Source organism: Macrobrachium nipponense, chromosome 14, assembly GCF_015104395.2.
Source record: "Macrobrachium nipponense isolate FS-2020 chromosome 14, ASM1510439v2, whole genome shotgun sequence".
NCBI classification, from domain to species: Eukaryota; Metazoa; Arthropoda; class Malacostraca; order Decapoda; family Palaemonidae; genus Macrobrachium; species Macrobrachium nipponense.
Window position 1 is genome coordinate 25,659,866 of NC_087207.1, and position 20,472 is coordinate 25,680,337.

The 20,472-nt window shown below is 37.7% G+C and overlaps 1 protein-coding gene across 4 annotated transcripts; it reads right to left on the reverse strand.

Moving 5' to 3' along the window:
- Positions 1–733: 733 nt before the first annotated feature.
- Positions 734–18,746, reverse strand: LOC135226414 (spermine oxidase-like). 4 transcript variants are annotated; one of them, XM_064265941.1, is made up of 13 exons: positions 18,610–18,746; positions 17,812–17,984; positions 12,397–12,442; positions 10,356–10,510; positions 10,104–10,220; positions 9,639–9,780; positions 8,406–8,478; positions 7,345–7,482; positions 5,815–6,030; positions 4,065–4,190; positions 2,502–2,689; positions 1,868–1,997; positions 734–1,453 (listed from the first exon to the last, which is right to left on the reverse strand). In XM_064265941.1, the coding sequence occupies exons 2-13, from the start codon at positions 17,849–17,851 to the stop codon at positions 1,334–1,336; spliced, it is 1,491 nt and encodes a 496-aa protein (XP_064122011.1). In that variant the 5' UTR covers positions 17,852–17,984; positions 18,610–18,746; the 3' UTR covers positions 734–1,333. The 4 variants fall into 4 exon arrangements, with proteins under 4 accessions (XP_064122011.1, XP_064122012.1, XP_064122009.1 ...); XM_064265942.1 differs by lacking the exon at positions 18,610–18,746 and having other exon boundaries at positions 17,812–18,148; XM_064265939.1 differs by lacking the exons at positions 17,812–17,984; positions 18,610–18,746 and adding an exon at positions 16,169–16,381.
- Between the last annotated feature and the right edge of the window lie 1,726 nt (positions 18,747–20,472).

Genomic DNA, 20,472 nt, shown 5'->3' on the forward strand with positions numbered 1-20,472 from the left:
AGCCGATTTCCGTCCATTTCGTCATAGGCCTAACGACATTTCCAAAGGCCAGTGGTAATTCATGGGAGCTTTTTCGTTTTATTATCTGACATTTTACTTTATCGTTGCGACTCTTCATCGTGTGTTTTCGAAGGTAAACATTGAGAAGTCTCGATGACGTTTGGTTTTTAATAGTTACCCATAAAATATGTAATGTTTATGTTCTTTGATGAGTGCATAGGTCCATTTTCTTTATCAAACGGGACTCTAGCAAAATCACTTAATTGTTTACTAGAAGACTAATGAAGTTAAGAGTATTGAACGTGCCTTAAAATGAAAGGCAAATTGACCTCATTTCCAGAAACTAAAGGTAAATTTAATTTATTAATGAAATATTTTGACCGAATAATATAGAGAAGGCTATATAGGCTCTAATTATAATATGATGCAATACAGATGAGATAACTTGAAAAGTTACCGAAATAATGTGAGAAATTTATCGTGTTTATGTTTTTATGCTCACCCTTTGCCGATTTGCATCGTCCAGCGAAGCTTAAAAACGAAATTTCTCACATTACTTCGGTACATTTTTCAAGTGATCTCACATATACTGCATCATATACAATATACCTACCCTCTTCTGTATTATGCTCTCAAAAAACTTTCACTAATAAACAATATCTCCGTACAGAGAATTAATTAGGATTACCAAACACTAAAATGAACAGCGTAGCGGAAAGTAAAGCAACTAATGTTAAGACGCAGATGAATTTATTGTCCAAATACAACTGGTTGCAAAGAATCATGAATTTATTTTAGTGAAGGATGTGGGAACCTTTGAGAAAAAATTTTGTGGTAAGTGGATTTAATTAGATTCCTAAGAGCTTAAGACTTATTCGAAAATATTGATATGCCAATTCAGAATAACAGAAAAACGCTTCACGGGCTGCTGTGAGCAAGAGTCCGTGCTGGCATAAAGCGAGCTTAATCATAAAAAACAAGCAAAACATTAAGACTTATCCCTGAGATGGTTGAATTTATTCCTAGGTGAATCCCATCAGTAATGTTGGTCATGAAAACTTACGGTACAAATTCATTCAAGGTTAATTTTTTTTTTTAACTTTTCATCATTTGTTAAATTTTCCACCAATGTTAAATTTTACTTCCTCCGGTGTGAATTTACTCCACAGTGCTGTTTTTTTTTTTTTTTTTTTTTCCTCTCTCTCTCCAACGTTAACCTCTCCTTCTTATCTTCAGAGAGCATTCGATCTTATTTTTCCCAACGTAAACCCACGGTCCAGATAGACCGTGCGTAAACCTATCCTTCCATGGCAGTTTCGCCAATCCTGATATCCTAATGGTCACTTTCTATCTCCTCGAGGATTTCTAGGGCTGCCCTCCTCCCGCTGCTCAGTGCCCCGTCCACGGTGCCGTACCGACTAAGATGGGTATGCTCTCCTGCCCAGTGGATGACCTGTAATGACCAGGGGTTAAAGTTTAGGGCGTTTAATACTCAGCGGTTACGCTATCGAAATTGCCAGCTAATTTAGTGTTGTCACTCATTTTGGAATTCACTGTAACTTGGGAATAGTTTCCACCCAAATGGGAATATATAAGATTAGTGCATTTACCTGTCCAGGATTCAGATCTAGGCCTTTTGGAGCTATAGCACTTTAGCTATATCAGACCCATCTCGATAGCTGAGAGGGCTAAAGCCCTTCCCTTAAATGCTCTAGCCCCAAAAGGCCCAGATCTGAATCCTGGACAGGTAAATGCACTAATCTTATATATATGACCATCAAGGCTAAAATGAAGTTAAGGTCATACCCAGACTGCCCCTGTTACTAAATTTGACATTCGAGTCACGAAGTGGTGATTTAAAACTTACTCTGTTGCCGTATGAATTGATGATGGCTTCAGCCAAGGGCTCTCTGGACTTGAGACCTGCTTGGTCACCGCTGACTGTGATGTAAGAGCTGTAGGAACCTCTCACCCAGACATTCTTCCCCCACTGGCTCCTGAGGACACAAAACAAGTTATGTGAATCAGGGAAATGTTGGTCTAGCGCCACTGAAAGATGATTCTCCAGTGGCTTCTAAATGAGGCAAATGACACAAATCTGCTACATGAGGCTACACAGATGCTCAAGAGATGTTCTCCCAGTGCCTTCTAAATGAGGCATTTGACACAAACCTGCTACATGAAGGTACACAGATGCTCAAGTCAAGAAAACAGTATATAAAGCAATAAAGAAGAGTTGTCTCAGGCAGCTACCAGTGAGCTCTACCGCTTAAAAAAGATATAGCAGCAGTTTCTGGAATGTCATATTTAATAACTACGGCTGATCCAGTCAAGTATGCAAAGCATAATTGTCGGATGAAAAACTACGTAGACACAAAAAGTCTTACCACAGATGACTTGTGGAACACCTTGCCCAGATACCCTATAGGCTCTCCAGCCAGTTAAGCAAAACTTGACCGAAAGAGGTGAAGAGTTTCAAATGGGCACAGAAAGAATCATACCTCCTGAAGAAGCTAGGTTCTGGAACGGTCTGTCCAGTGACTCTGCTAAGGAATTTGAGAAAATGTCGTTGGACGTCATCGGTCGACAGGTTCTCCATTTCCCGGGCGCTGTCTCCCACGACAAAGGCCTGCAACACATTCGGCTGCTGGTGGACGCCCAAAACCTCCATGATACCATACAGCCATGACTGGAAGAAAAAGGAGAATGATGGAATCTCTTTATTTGAGCAGGAGGTGTTCCAGGCTTGTGGCTGGGGGTACACACGAGCTGTGACAACAGTAATTTTCGTTTCTAATTCTACTGTATTCAATTCATTCATACTTGATTAATTGACAATCTGAGTATAAAGAACAACATAAGTTCACTGTTTCTGTGTACATTAGAAGCAAGTACTTTAGCAGCCCTAGTTTTCTTTTTGTATGATAATTGTCCATCGTTTTCCACCGAACTATGTCCATACAGTGAAATTAAGTTCACTGAAATTCATGTGGCATAAACACACTCATTTTCGTTTAAAATATTATCTACAAAGCCACAACTCTCATTAGTGTTGAGGAGAAAATGGTTGATACAAAAATTTGAGAACTATCTAGCTAATTAAAAATGGAAGACAATTATTTAAATAAGCCTAATTTATCTAGGAGGATAGTTGAAATCAACAGATCTAGAGAAACAGTGAAGACCAGCAGTGAAATTATGGGGAAAATCACTAAGAAATCACTGAGGTATCATCCTGGAACATGAGCAAGTGCAAGTCCAGGTTTCTAGTTGGTCTTCAGTGATATCAGAAGAATACAATTGAATAAACAGAGAATAATGGGATAAACCAGCTTCAGATTAGCAAGAAGTAAGGCTGGAAATAATGGAACAGCCGAAGGTAGAATTGGCCAAAAAATTAAAACTGAAGAGGTTGACCTTTTCATTAGAAGAGTGTACAATAGAGCCATCGATATGCAAGACAGAACGAATCCTGATTTGCGCCTTAAGAAATCAAGAAGACTTATAAATTAGCACAGTGACTGCTTTCCAAGTGCTGTAGCTGGCACTGTGCATGGGAAGCAGTGGAAAGAAGTAAGTTGGTTGAGAAAAGAAATAATGCACTATAGCACAAGCATAGAATAACAATAGAGTTTTTAGAAAAAGCTTTGTATAATGAACATCACAGAGGGAAAGTGAAATATTTACAAATCTAGCAGTAAGTTTTCTGACGTTACATGAATTACAAATACCACCTCTAAAACGAGAGTAAGTGAATGTTTTAGGAAGGGATATGAAGATTGCCACGGGAAGCTGTATTGGACTGGGTTCCAGAGAAAAGGTGGATTCTCCTCAATACTAACGTAAGCCTAGTGTATTTGACCTCATTTAATGTAATATATTTTACCATTGAAATATTTTTCCTGGTCGTCTACCTCAGATTGGTGGCACTACCTAGCCTGAACAGGTGAAACAGAAGATAATGTAGTAGGGATGATGTTACTGTAGAGTCAGTTACATAATTACGACCTTTACATCTTTCAATGTCAACCTTCCCTGTCTCGTGCATCACTCGTGTTATTTACCTCTTCAGCAGGGAGATCGAAATTCTTAAATATAATGTGAAGGTCCAGGGGTTTTGGGTCAGTCTTTTCCCACCAGGGTGATTCCCATCCGATTTGAATCTTGTCTGCTACACCGAGGTCGATTTTCTGTGGATATAAAAACAGAAACAAATCGTTCATGTGTGATGGGTGGTAGATGAGCTGAGTATACACAGGTACAACAGTTACGCTTAACTCTGCAGGCTTGTTGAGCATTAGTGTAACCTATTACCATCGACAAAAGACTCCTTAGAGTTTCCCTGAAACCTTTTCATGCACCGATTTCTGTAATGAGGTTGTTAGGGTCCCATGAACAAGGTGGTATAGTCATACTGATATCTCTGCAAATAATATGCTTAGTAAATAAATCAGGTATGCATGGTGTCAGTACTGTGTAAGAGAAGTAAACTAGTTTTCAATATGGGAGGGTGACGTTTTCTTTAAATTCACTCTTTAAAATATATTTGCTCATGACTAATCGTTATTTTGAGCGGTAAATTTTTTAATAAAAAGATCATGCATCAGTTATCTGTAATCTCTAAAAGGTTCATGTTTAGATCATTCTACTTACCTGGTCTCCTTATAATATAGTCTCGAAAATTCGTGCATGAATGATGGCCTGATAGGCAAGTGATATCCAAGTTTTCTAAAGAATTCTCTATATTTCACACTTCAGTTTTCTTATTCTAATGCATATAATTTGTGTTTGTTCGTAGCTCACTTTTCTAAAGATCTAGCGAACTAGATGAACATCAACAGTGAAAACCAGTTGTCTAAATTTGAACCTACCAAGGTTGGCGTCGTGTCATTTTATAGCAATTTCAGATTACCCATAGTTTTTTCATTGCATTGTTTTGACTTATACTCAATCTAAAGGATTTTGAGCATCATTATAATAATCCACTGCCACTTACAAGAATGCTATGGATCCTTGCAAGTTTTAGCAACGCCTGGGTGATTTTACTAGAGTACAATTGCTCTGTGTAAAATTTTGCTCATTACTGCATTTAGATGTGACTATTTTACCTACTCCTACAGTCTGGCATTAAATGTATATTCATCTTACTTGGAATATCTTAAGAACTGCATTTGAGCAATTATTGCTGGTGGTGCGAGAATAAATTTTCCATCCAAAACCTGCTTACAATTTTTAAAAAATTAGCAAAACCCACCCATTTAAATTTTAATGTTGAAAATTTACTCATCCAAAATTCAGACCATATCTACATTTAGAAAAGTCTTCACTTTGTACTTATCAAAAAATTATCCAAAACCTGATTGTAAATAACTTTATACCATAGGTTTTATTTATCCATAGGGTTAGCAACCTCATCCAAAAAATCAGCGATAAAGCGTTGTTTGCTACTTAGGCTTGTTAGCTACATGTTGCATACTTCGAAGTGCTAGGACTAAACACCGCATGGTAAATGTAAAGTAGAAAGCCGCGCAAAGTTATCGTTTATCAACATAGTTTGTCGACCACACAATATAGAAATGGATGTATTTAATACTTTGATCCCTGAATGGCTAGTACTAACCACAGCATCCCAAGAAGCTTCCACCATGTTTAGTACTAGCACCATGGAGTGGGTGACACGTAGATAACAAGCCAAAGTAGCACCAAAGAGTTGCCACAGACCTCTGGAGTCCAGTGTCAGTGGTGCTAGCACACAATGTTCTCCTAAAATGAAAGTTTTAAAAAATCAGCTTCCTATGCCTAGAATATCCTTACATTCAGGTCATTTTGATAGCGAGCTGGTAGAGAGGGGTCAAAGAGCTGTAGGTGTCTCTCCTTCAGGTGCCCGACGGAGGCTGTAACAAGGACGTAGTCGGTTAGGTAGGCTTCGTTTGTAGCTGTTACGATCAGAGCCTTCCCGTTCGGATCTGATTCCCAGAAGATTTTACACACTGGGGTATTTAGCTTGATCTTTTCTTCAGGAATAGAACTCTGTAAAAGGGTCATTAGAAATTATAAATTATATATAGATATATATATATATATATATATAATATATATATATATATATATATATATATATATATATTATACATATATATTATATATATATATATATATATATATATATAAAATATATATATATATATATATATATATATATATAGGTATAAGCCACGAAGGAAAAATAAACAAGGGAGTTTCTGCAAGATCTTTCGACTGAACGTTCTTTACTCAGCAGACAAACTGACTTACATGAGAAATTGAGGGTATATGTATGTTTAATATGTTTTGTGAATAAGTTTTTGTTTACCAAAGATCTGATTGTGGTCAGCTGTCGCCCTGTATAATCCTTTAATTGTCTTGTCCCTGTGTCTGACCAGTTGGTCTTAATCTTTTTGTTCTTAAATTGTACCCATGTTTATGCTTGTTTGGAAAGGTTACTCATTCTCCAGGTGTGTCGGATTCTAGGTACTAATCTCCTTATAATCCCTATCTGTCAGTTATACGACCTTTCCTGTACCCTCAATTTCTCATGTAAGGCAGTTTGCCTGCTGAGTAAAGGACGTTCAGTCAAAAGATCTTGCAGAAACTCCGTTGTTTATTTTTCCTTCGGGGCTTACACCTTTATATTTATGGATTTATCACGTTCCAAACTTTCATGATTCAGTTATACATACATATATATATATATATATATATATATATATATATATATATATATATATATATATACAGGTGGTCCTCTACGTATAAGCAAATTCTGTCTCGTGAGCTAGTTTATAAGTTTGTTTTTTGTAAGGGCAACAAAGTTACCTTAGGCATTTAGCATTGTTGTTAGCCTAAGCATTTGGCACTGTAGGACAAAAAAAAAAGCTTTCTATCAAGACAGTTTGGTCATAAGTACATAAAATAAAGTTTATAATAAAAATCATTCTCTTTACTTGAAAATGTGGTAATGGAATACATGAAGTAAAGTTCGCATACCCTTCATAATTTGCACAGACAGAAGCTCATAAGTTGAAAGTTTGTATGCAGAAGATTACCTGTATTATACAAATACACACACACATATATGTACCTATTTGTTTATTCAATTATAATTAAAACTTCAATACCCTGAGATAATTAAAAACGATGGTACCTGTAATATTGGTGCTGACACTGAGATAATCACAGATAACAGAACCTGAAGATATTTAACAACTACACAACAGGATGTTGTTATTTGAGATTATTTTAAAAAGCTTTTAATTATGACGAATGCAAATGAGAGGATATAAGACAATAAAAGGTTGAAAATACCTTGAGGTAATTGGTGAGAGCATCGTATCCCTGGCTCCACTGGTTCAGCTTGTCTTCGCCTCCATAGGCTATGAACTGATCCACATCTCTTGCTGACTGTTCCATCCAGTCGTTGACGCCTCCGTCTCTCAGCGCCCACTGTAGGTGACAGTGCATTATTAGGCAAGAAACTCTCAGAACCTTTGAGTATTAAGCAAGAAAGGCTGCAGGCCAATTGAGTATTAGGCAAGAAAGACTGCAGGTCAATTGAGTATTAGGTAAGAAAGACTGCAGGTCGATTGATTATTAGGCAAGAAAGACTAGCAAACCCATTGAATATCAGACAAAAAAGACTAACAGCCTTTGTCAATCACTAGGCAAGAATAAGATTTGAATCAATATTGTTATTCATTAGCAAAATTCTGTCAATTACCAACCAACTTGAATGTTGAGCACGTGCTTCATGTAGCATTATGGATCTCAGGGAAAATATGAATGAATTTTCACAAAGAACAAGCCTAAAGAAACCCTTAACTTATAAAGCAAAAGACTTAAGAAGTGAATGCCCTAAAGTGAAAAAGGACATCATACGTAAAGTGAAGATTTCATCTTCACAAACCTGTCCCATTTGACACATGAGTAACTTTGCAAATGCCATATCAGTTTTCAGTCTCTTGTTTTGTTATTTGTTGGTAAAACTTTGCTTTAGATTAACAGTGTGTTGATATGACAATTATGGTAGAGATAGGTTATAAGCTTCGATTAGGTTAGGTTTGATTACATTATATTCCAGTCTACATAAAAACAAAAACCCACAGGATTTAAAATACTGCATCTCTGCAATGCTGTGCACATTCGTCAAGCCCTTTCTTTCATTCTACTTATGTACATCCCCCTCTACAAAATCGTATCCACTTTATCCATCTTTGACAACCCACTGCCACCCTCCCACCTACAGGTTACCCTGGAACCCTACCATATCTGGAGTACCTGTATAATATATGCAGGTTCCCTAACTCGTACACTACACTATACTCTCTCTCTCTCTCTCTCTCTCTCTCTCCTCTCTCTCTGCCATTTACCATGTTGAGATAATGCAGCCAAGCGTTCTTCTCTTCTGGCGAAGTTGAGCCATCATCGTACAAACTCTCGAACCTGTTGACAGAAATGAATAGATCATCATGAGGTTCTATTCAAGATGACAACGCGATACTTGAGGGCAATATATATATATATATATATATATATATATATATATATATATATATATATATATATATATATATATATTGTTACAAATATTAATCACCTCGTCTTCCCAGCAGGTATTAATTTATTTTATTTCTAAATGAGCAGCCATGTTTACCCTAATATCAGCTGATTTAGGCAGGAAACAAACTCAGGCCTTAGGGACATATCCCAAAAGGGAGTGTGTAGGTAGCTAGGTTCTTCGTAGGCCTACTCCTAAGATCTTTTATCCTGTGAACTTCTCGCTGGCGATATGCTATGTTTCCAGGAATGCCGCCGGTAGGGGGATAAGCTGACCCCCAACACCCATGAATCACACATGCATTCGGCCTCAGTCCACTTGAGTCTGTGACCTGGGACACAAGTCCTGCCCAACCAGCCTTCCATTAGGCCTACCACGGCGTGACTGACGCGCCCAGACCTCAGACAAAGCCGACGCCAATTTCTACAAGGGTCCACTGACAGATCGGCTGAGTCACGTGTTCAAGTCTCTTCGCAAGTGCTGCCTTAATGCCAGATAATATGAATAATTTTGAAAGCCAGTATTTACGTGAATCTTATTTTAGTCAGCTCTCCCCTCGTAAGAGGTAAGATTGGTCCCCGTGTGGACAAGCTGCATTTACTCTTTCTCCAGGCCATTCAATGGCCTTGTGTAAATAAATGTATAATGTAAATTAATCAGCTGGGCTTTCAATGGCGACCTTATTATAGAGTAATCTAACCCAAAGCAAACCTTTTAAGGTAAGTTATTCTGCATTTTTCCCTAAAATATTTTTCTTTACATATTTGGGTCACAACGAAGCCGGCTCATATGTAAAAATATATATATATATATATACCAATGCTTTCAGGTGCTTATTCCATATCAGGTAGATAGACTGATGAAAAGGCAGAGAGGAATGATGAATAACTAAATTTTAACGATATTATAGGCAACCGCATTTAAATTGAATACCAAATGGACCATTTATATAATATAAACGACCAGGATTGATTACAGTTAGGTCTAATATACAATAGAGAAGGTCCTCCCCTTCATACCTGTTTACCTCTTAATTAAGGCTCACCTGTCCAGGAAACACTGGCCATGGGCAGTGTCGTAGTAACCTTGCAGAGCCGAACTCTCCCCACACTGGTTGAACACTTCTTCGGCGACGCTGTATCCAGCTTCGCTGGCTTCATCCCCTCCCGAGGTTTTCAAGCGCCAGTCTGTAGTTTTATAGAATTCAAAGGAAAATGAAAAGTCATTAGAGAGGAAGAAATGGTTTTGAACACCTCGATGCACACCCTCACACACTATCACAGAGGCATTTAGGTATTAATACGCTAGAGACAAACATGCCCACTCGTACAGATGTACCTCACTCAAACATAAATGTGAATGTTTAAACTACACGTATGGCTACACACACACACACCACACACACACACACACACACACACACACGAGTGCACTGCAATGTCCTTTCATGCACCAGCTCAAAGTGCTTCTTATACGAACTTTAAGGAAGAAGAAGAAATGAGGTACTGACCATATTCTGAATCTTCAAGCGGCTGGGTGAGCATCCCGAGGCTGTCAGCCAACTTGTACAGAGGATTCCGGCGGCCTCCGTGGATCCACTCCGCTCCTTCCTCTATCAGAATGGAGCCTGTATGGGGCGAGGGATACATGTTAAGATTTATTACAGCACTGTTAAAAGGAACTTCATTTTGCAGCTTTCATTTTTACCGGGAGAAATGACAGTTTTATTTCCCTTTAGCCACTGTCATTACTTTTGTCTCACCTTCCCGGTATGTCTTCACTCGTCCTCCGAGGTAGTCCTGCGCCTCGAGGATCACTACATCTGTCACCTGTTCCTCAAGCAACTTCTTCATGGCACTCAGTCCAGAGATGCCACCTCCTACGATAACCACATCCTTATTGATGGCGCTGCCAATCCTTTTTGAATAAATAATAAATAAATAAATAAATAAATAAATAAATAAATAAATAAATGAAGGAATATAAAATGTATAGAACTAAGGAAAAAGATGGCAGAAGTTGTTAAGTCAACTGACAAATTCAAAGACGTTTTGCGAATAGTCTAAAGTCCTGTTAAGAGGATCATTTAATTGGACATCTTAGATTTTTGGCAGGTGTGAGAAAAAGAAAATACATTTGGAAAAGTCTATCAACTCAAACCACTTTTGGTAAATGCTTCGAAGCTTTCCGGAGAATTGGCCCCACTTGTACGCCTTGGATTTTCCAAAAAATACTCCTATTTTTGGGTTCGTATTAGTTTATTCACTGTCGTGATAAAACCTCGAGCTTATCGTCTCACATCCATAGCTTCAAGACCAGTGGAAGAAGAAGAAGAAATTAGTAAAAAACATTTTCTAACTCTAAACTCCCTTTGCGAAACATACTATTCAGAAACAAGGATTTTCTATAACATGGTTTCCTGGTTGTCATATCATTTTCTGATCACCGTTATGATTATTATTATTATTATGTTTCGGTAAATGAAACTTATTCACATGGAACAAGCCTACGGGGCCATTGACTTGAAATTCAAGCTTCCAAAGAATGTTGGTTTCATCCTCCCACCGCAGCAGTAACTGATCATGGGTACAGAGCCAGTAGTTTTTTTCATCGCCTTGGGTGAGGCGCAAACTAGCAACATCTGAGCAGCATGTCACGACGCTAGTGGCCATACCAGCTTATACGGGGCACGTGTGCGTAAAATCTATGCTAAATTAGTGCGTTATTTAACCAACAAAAAATAAAATAAATACTCTGTATTATATTAGGAATAATTATTCCGTACTGTTTAACATGAACATCATTTATTTTTAACACTTTCATTTATAAATCATAAATATCGTATCCTAAAATTCCTGTATCTTTAACTCGACGCGAAACATTTTTCAGACCTTTTTATGCTCTTCCATAGACCTTCCCTACCCCCCAACAAGAACAACAACAAAGTAGTTTGTAGGCTTACTCCTCGAGTAAGCCATAAAATGTTGTTTTATAAGTTTGAGAATTGAGCTGAGGGCGCTAAGCTAGAAAATCTGAGAGCAATAAAATGCTTTGATATCAGATAAAAGATATCGATGTAGTAAAAGATTATCGCTTTTTAACTAACTACATTTTCCGTTCAGGGTTCAGAATAGAAGTGGATGCCCTTGGTTTTTATTGAAAGGATATTTTTTTATATATATTAGTTAAACTAAGATATACTTAAATCTATATAGATTAGTATGTGAATATACGATAAGGCACCTGTAGGATAGTTTATGAGATTATTGAAAAATTCCATTTAAACATTGTTAATTTTTTTTAACCTGTACAAATACCGTAGAATACATTTAACGCTCTTTGAAAAAAAAAACAATACATTTGTTCGAAATAAAAAAAAAATTATAATACATTTCGTTGTTTCAAGATAACACAAAGGTCGGAGAATATAACACACAGCTCTCTCTCTCTCTTTCTCTCTCTCTCGTATTTTTATTACCGTTAAATGTAGTATTTATTTTCGTTAATAAAACAACTTTGCTATTAACTCGATTTGAATGTAGTTCTCCATTACACATTTTGACACGGAGGCCTCCGGGAGGGGTAATTGATGAAGAAAAAAGAAGGGGAGGAAAAATAAATTAATAAAAAGAAAAAATAAAAGAAGCAGAAATTGGATTCCCAAAAACCTCCCTTAGAGAAGAGGGAAGGTTGAAGGAATCGGGGAAAACAGAAGCAAGTAGGCGAATTCCAAAGTCAATGTGGGATAAGATGGCCAAAGGGGTGTTACGCCAAACAAAAAATTTATATTTCTTCGTATTTACCAGTCGCTGTAGCTTCCTCTGATCACGTCGCATGGGTGAGATGCTTCTGTAATAAGAAAATTATTAGTATTAATATTATTAATTATATTTGAGTTAAGCAGCTGAAATGCAAAAATTAAATATTGGGTTGTGTTTGGAAATTTCAAATGTGTTTACATGTTTATTTATATGTATGTATGTATGTAGATAATATATAGATATATATTATGTGTACACACACACACATATATATATATATGTGTGTGTGTGTGTGTTTTGCGCGCTTGCAACATTTGAAAAAACGGAAGAAAACACAAAAGAATAAGACATTAAAAGATAAGACACAATGCAGTCAATTCGTACCCGGATTTGCTGTTGTCGTCGTATTGTCAACCATCGACATGGCTGTTTGAGCCTACCAAAGAGGACAGGAAACGGCACGATCGTTACGACAGATAAATGACACTGGAAACTGATTCAAACACCCACTGGATATATATCGCTGATTGTTACTGATTGCCACGCTGATAAGAACGCAATCGCACGTGTGTTCGCCTGTATCTAGAGTTACGCTTATGTGCGTAGCACGGACCATTGTTACGCACTGTTTAGCTCTTACAGGCTGCGTATACGCGTGTGTTTGGGAAAGGGCCTTTTCAATTAATCTACAGCAAAATGTCCTATATATATGACAGTATCCTTCTTCCAACTGTAGGCTAAGGATATGGACACCGTAACCGTCTGTGCACCTCACTGTAACCCTTTTCCTGCCTTTTACTGTACCTCCGCTCACATTGTCTTTTCTCCAGCTAACTTTCCACCCTCTCCCAACAGTTGTATCATAAAGGAACTGCGAGGTCTTCCTCCTATTGACTCTGTGTTTCCCTTTTAGCGCAAATTCCAATTCCAGTTTCGAGCAAGGATTTGGGGAAAAAAAAGTCATGATGGCCTCCCCACAAACTGCTCTATATCGTTTGATCTTGGAGACATTCGCCAGCAGCGTCTGGATTTATTAATCACCCATCCAGGCGCTGACCAGACCCGTATGTGCTCATCTCTCTTAGGCTCTGTTGTGTCATCATCATTCAAGGACGACACTTTTAGAGACAACATTTTCATAATCTAGATGACTTCGGAAGAGAGAGAGAGAGAGAGAGAGAGAGAGTCACCTCTAAATGACCTGATCAGAGACACGGGAGGGACTTGCCAAAATTATACTATAGCTATTTGAAGCTTGTGGTCGCTGGAGCAGTGAGAATTATACACTGTGACAGCCTTTTAAGCTTGAGTGTTAAGGTGTCCCCAGAGCTTGGAGAATTGACGCTTCAGGGAGAACGATTATGCAGATCTGCGACATTTTTGCTATTTTCCTATTTTGGCTTGCTCGGGCATTAAGCCTACAAACTACTTGTTGTTGTTGTTCGTCTTGAGGGCGAGGGGTGGGGGATAGGAAAGCCCTATGGAAAAGCCTAAAAAGGTCTGAAAGAGGTTTTTGCATTGAGTTGAAGATACAGGAATTTTAGGATAGGATATTTATGATTGGTTTATTAGAATGAAAATGTAAAAAATAAGTAATGTGCATGTTATTCAGTACAGAAGAATTATTTCTAATAAAGCGTATTTATTTTGATATTCACTGGTGAAACAACGCTCTATTTGACTGTAAATTTTAGCACGTGCCCCAATAAGCTGGAGGTCTGGTCATGCCTTTTTAGGTTCTTGTTTTAATCTGTCGTGTGTTAATGGTTTAAACAGCTGTGGGATTTCAATACTTGAGTAACATAGGAGTGTTTTTCATCCTTTTCTTTGAAGTTTTACTCTTGAAGTCTATAGAAGATATGAGGTAATTGGCAAAGTTGGGTGTTAATATGTAGTAAATAGCAGGCTTGCATTGACCTTCCAATATATATATATATATATATATATATATATATATATATATATATATATATATATATATATATATATATATATATATATATATATATATATATAAATATGGAAGGACAGGGTGACAAGGAGATAGCCGGTCATCAGGTGATAGTACATTTATTACCGACGCGTTTCGTAACACATAGTTACATCATCAAGGCTAAAAGAGAAACAATACAAATTAAAATACATGAAACATAACTTTGACTTTAAGAGTCTCAATAAATATACAAAAAACATACATAAAATGAAAGCAATTTAAAAAGCACCTGCTAGACTAAAAAGTTGAAGACTGAGTGATTCGGAGAGAAGGGAGAAGCAGCGAAGAAAGCCGGTTCAACCCAGATACAACTGTACAGAGGAAGTGTGTGAGTTCAACTTCCTCTGTACAGGTCAGACCGTCTCAGCGTTACTGCGCATATTTGTGACGTCGCTGGTATGTGGCCATAAAAGAAAACCAAGAAAACCTTGGTGCTGGTCTGGTCCTGTCTGGCTCGCGTATTCCTCTCCTGCCGGAGAGGAGTATCAGAGTCAAACTTTGACTCTGGGAAGTGCTATATGACCCAACTCTTGTTGCCTAAGTCTAAGACTTCATACCAGACATTCTTCATTGCTCTTGTTGCAAGAGTGTCTGCATCATGTCGCATTCTAGGACCAGAAGAAGCAAGCATTTCTGACAGTTTATTAAGAGCTTCCCGGATTCCTTGTCTTTGTCAGTCGTTTTTCGTAGTGTTCGACCACCATAACAGAAAGAATTAATAGGCAGGTTCTCGGAAATTTTACCACAATATATATATATATATATATATATATATATATATATATATATATATATATATAACCGGAAGATTGGTATCCGCGGGAACTTATGATCCAGAAAGGTATCATTCGGAATGTTTTTTGTGCAGGATACATACAGGCTGTAATGTGGGAGAGAGAGAGAGAGAGTGAGAGAGAGAGAGAGAGAGAGAGAGAGAGAGATATGATACTAATACAATGATTTTGGGTGTGGTTAGGATTACCACATAGTCATAGAGGCTTTTCGTTTGTCAACCGCAAACTGTATGCAACTTCGCAGTACTGATAACGCGAGCCTCTCTCTCTCTCTCTCCTTCACAACCTCTTCAAAGCTTCTATGGAAATGGGAACCGTTATTTTTAGTTTTGCCGTGAAAGTTGGTTGGCAATTGCAGTCAACAATAATAATAATAGTAATAATAATAATAATAATAAATCAGCGCGCCGTTTCTAGATGTTCTGGGGGCAGGAAAAAAAGTCACATTGATATGCGGATCCATTATATTTTAAGGTCCTGGTTCTCCCTACTCTTTGCAAAGTGCCTCTCATCCACTTCAGATAAGTTAGACTTCACCTCTGTTTTGGTTTGTCAGCGTCCAGAAGTCCACGCCAGGCTTTTTATACCGTTTAACACTTGACCGCACTCAAGGGCCAACTTGAAGCGTGGGTGCCCACTGCGTGCTGGCTTAAGCCAGTGACAGCTCAAAACTGGTTGAAAGTTGAAACCCAAAACAAACGATATATGTTTTATGATGCTCAGTCGTCTCCAGTTTTGTCAGAAATATGTTTTTTAGACATGTACTTTATTTTATTTGTATTTATCTTCCCGTTATTGCATATGCTCTCTTTTACGTAACAGACTAGTGATAATATCCAAACGGAGATAGGCCTATGTATATAGACCCATGGACCTGACGACGGTGACGAACTAGGAAAGATCCTTCACAGATACACGGCATATTTGAGAGAGAGAGAGAGAGAGAGAGAGAGAGAGAGAATTAACCGGAATGTAAACTTGGATCAAGCATGTATCTATAAGGAGACCGAGAAACTGCTCAGCGTACCTGCGATCCCAAGCAAGAATCCAAGAAGAGGTAGCACCAGCGACTGTGATGGCCACCCGGGTCCCATCTTGGCGCCGACTCGAGGTAAACTTGGGGTCCAAGCGACAAGTGACTCCCTTTCCCATGAGGTGAAAAGACTCCAGTTGATGTAGGAACAGCGGTGAGTCCTCAGCTCTGTCCTTGAATTCTACATCCAGCAGGAAGACACTGGATACAACTGCTACAGCGTATGTTTAAAAATTTTCCTTGCATGAAACGGTAGAAACGGATACGCTGGACCGAAGAGCACAATATTAGTGGGATTGTCTCCACCTCTTTGGGGACAATATTACGCCCTTCCGTTCTTCCTTTGTTTTGTTTTCGTCTCTCTCTCTCTCTCTCTCTCTCTCTCTCTCTCTCTCTCTCTCTCTCTCAATATATATATATATATATATATATATATATATATATATATATATATATATATGTATATATAAGAGATATATATATATATATATATATATATATATATATATATATATATATATATATATATATATATACACATATATATTTGTATGTATGTGTGTGTATATATATATATTGTGTGTGTGCGCGCGCGCGCTTGAGGAGCCGTACAAACGAATGTAATATTCACGGCTAGCAGGTTGGATGTTCTTTGTTTACAATTTTGTTTATTTGTCTGGATGGCTTCACACCTTTTGCCCTCGTCTATCGTTTTTTTTTTTTTTTTTTTTTTTCAAAATCTATGTATACATTTTACATATTTCGTTTAAAATTCAAGCTGAAAATCTATAATTTTTACATTGTAATTTTGAAATTCAAGCAGAAAACCTATACTTTTTGCAATTTTATTTTGAAATTCAAGTTGGAAATCTGTACTTTTTACATTTTTATTTTGAGATTCAAGCTGAAAATCTATACTTTTTACATATTTCTTTTAAAATCAAGCTGAAAATCTACACATTTTACATATTTCAATCGAGTTAACACATCCCCTGACTGATATTCACATTCTTACAAAAGCTATCTTTGATGAAACTGAACCAAGTAATGTTTCTTTCCAGTACGTTATTGGAATTTAAACTTGTTTTTGCCTCTGTCCAAGTGATTGTTTACTCTAAATGTGTGCAAAAGTCCCACTGTTCCACCTGTGCATATCTTATACATTATTTGTACTACTCTCTTCTATTTCCCAGTGTTTTCCCAATGCTACAGGGCTTCATTGAATTTGATGTACACGGTTTATACTGGTCAAACCAGGGAGCCGTTGGAAAGTAGAACAGTACAGCATAAAAAATCTATAAGAGATGCACAGGCGAACAGGGTAACTTTTGTGCACGTTACTGAAAACTATCATTAATTATAATCAATAGTTTATTCCGATAACATACCGGAAGGAAACATTATAGAGACTAGTTCGTTCAAAGAAAGCTTTCGTAAGAATATGAGTATCAGCTTATTTTATTTGTAAATTCCTTTGTAGACATTCTTAGGCTATCCATAGCCCAACGTTGGTAGCACGACGTTTGCGCTATGTACACCTATCTACTACGTACCAGTCTATAATAGGCTATGGATGTAAACACCAATACTAGTCTCGGCTTAAGCTAATGTAAAATACAAGATATCTTTTACTTAACTGCAACTGGTCCTCGAGGTCGAAGACTTATGACTCTTCATGTTTTGGTGAATGTGGCGTAGAAACTAGTTCTGTAGTTTCTTGGGATTTACACTTGCTTTTGCTCTTATTTTTAATTTGGTCCCTTGTATAACTGTTCCCTTCTAGAACTCCTTTCTTTCTACAACTGGTTCACTGTAATACAAAAGTTTGTTTAGGCCAGCATTCTTGCGCCTTAAAGCATCGTGCAGGTCTTAGCATAGCATAGCCCAGACTGCAGGCAACTGTAGCTTTACCTAACATACATAGCATTGGTAAAGTTAGATTGGCTTTGCATTCATAGCATGGTTGAATTCAACTAAGAGTTGGCATTTTCATATATCAGCCTATGGAAGAACATTGCATATTATCACATACTACACAATATGATGTTACGATTGCAACCACATGCCTGCACAACGTGGTGCAATATATGTAAACGCTGTCCTAATTCTCACTGCTTTGCTGCGACGTTATTGCAGAAATACGAAGAACTATCAATTGGTATGGCAGTATGTTCAGTTCATAGAACTCATAATCACACGAGTCACGAAGATGACGATGAAGAAATCTGCATTAATATAAGTTCAAATAGATATTTAAAAATATGTATAAAAAAGAGAGCTTTCGAGAACCTGTTCGCTTCTCCATGTAATTCAGATTGACGAGGAGAATCGAGCAGGTTCTCGAAAGTTCTCGTTGTATATATATTTTTAAAATGAATGTTTACGCTGACATCAACGTAGGTTTCTTCATCATCATGTACTACAGTATTGCATACCTTGCAAGAGAGGGAGAGTTGTTGCAGTGCAATTGCAATACAAAGGGAGTCTAGTCTTATTCCCCCTCGCCGCAACGACGAGCGGGGTTGCAACCGCGTGATAAATTTCAAGTATCGACGCATATCCTGACACCCACGCGCTTACTTATTTATGCACACTAAATCATAGACATTCTCAACCTAGAGTGTCTAATTGGACGCGCTGATGAAGTGTAAATCAATTCGTTTTTTTAAAATCCAAATGTTGCCGAGGCTTTTTATCATTGATATGAATAGGCCAAGAGCAGGTGTGACAACACCTGCAAAGGTAAGCAGATTTGTAAATAGGGTTCTGACGTCAAACGCTAATGGATTTTTCTGCTGTTGCCCCTCCCTCCCTTCCGTACCCTTCTGAACAGGTGTGAAATTTTTGTATTAATCTGTTTGTATGTTCGGCTTCACTTTCCCTCCGGAATATACATATTGTAAATTTTGACTACTGCATATCGGTCCTCTGCAAAATATCTAACCTATAAAGATGAAACCGGTCGGCGTTATATACCCAATGCTTCACTTTCTCTGTGACTGTAATTATATTATATATATATATATAATATATCTATATATATATATATATATATATATATATATATATATATATATATATAATTGTGTGTGTGTAAAATTCTTTTGTTAAAACAGGATACGTCTCAAGTATAAAAGACCCATTAAAACACTGGTTTAAAGCTAAGGACTATATTTTGGTGGACTAACTTCAAGGGTGGAAGTTAGTCCACCGAAATATAGCCCTTATAGCATTAAACCAGAGTGTTTTTAATGGGCCTTGAATGTTAAGAAGAAAATTCGTGACAATATTGATAGCTAGGGTGGAGCAAGGTATATAGAAGACGATCATGACGGCTTCTTCCCTTTGTTCTTAAGAAAAGTTTCTAGTGTGTTGTCTTCCGAGATTGGTAGATTCTATAGATTTTTGCGTCGACGTAGTATATTTGCGGATGAACACAATTTTAGTAATACAGTGCGTGTTCCAGAGAATGTCATATTTGCAGACTGCAGTAACTACATGCCAGCTTCTATTCTACCTGTGCTACGCAAAGTTCCAGAAAAACTAATTTTTAAGTCACAGTGTGAGTATGTGGGATCTAACACCGCCATCTTGAATTGTCAATTCAAGATGGGGGTGGATCTAAAGGATTTTTAGCTGATAGTCAATATGTATACAGAATTTGTTTGTTTGGTGTTTTTACGTTGCATGGAACCAGCGGTTATTCAGCAGCGGGACCAACGGCTTTACGTGACTTCCGAGCCACGCCGAGAGTGAACTCCTATCACCAGACATAAACATCTCTCACTCCTCAATGGAATGCCCGAGAATCGAATTCGCGGTTACCAACACCATACCGACCACGCCACTGAGGCATAAACATACATGAAGCAGTTAGGTACCTGCGTTGTTCTTTTATGTTTGACATGCCATTTGCAAGAGAATCTCCATAAGGGTTTTGAGTGTAGTGTAATTCAAACAGGTTTCAGTGCTGCTTTCGATTTAGTAAATCACAAAGAAACTTCAGAATCTTGGAGTGAGTGGATATGTTTTAGGTGTACTTCAAGATTTCCTAACAGATATAGGCAGCAGCGAGTTGCTGTTGATGGGATCATGCCAGAGATTCGTAGCTTTTAGATAGAGCGGCTCGAGGTGGCATAGGCTTCTGTTTCCTAACATTGGCAGTTATGACTGGGACCATCGACGGATGTTCTCTTATTTCTCAATTTTTCATAAAGTGTATTTCAACAGAGTTCTTTCACATTCACGAATGACACGTGATCCCTTTTTCCCGCCAAGAGCAACCAGAATCGCTGAAC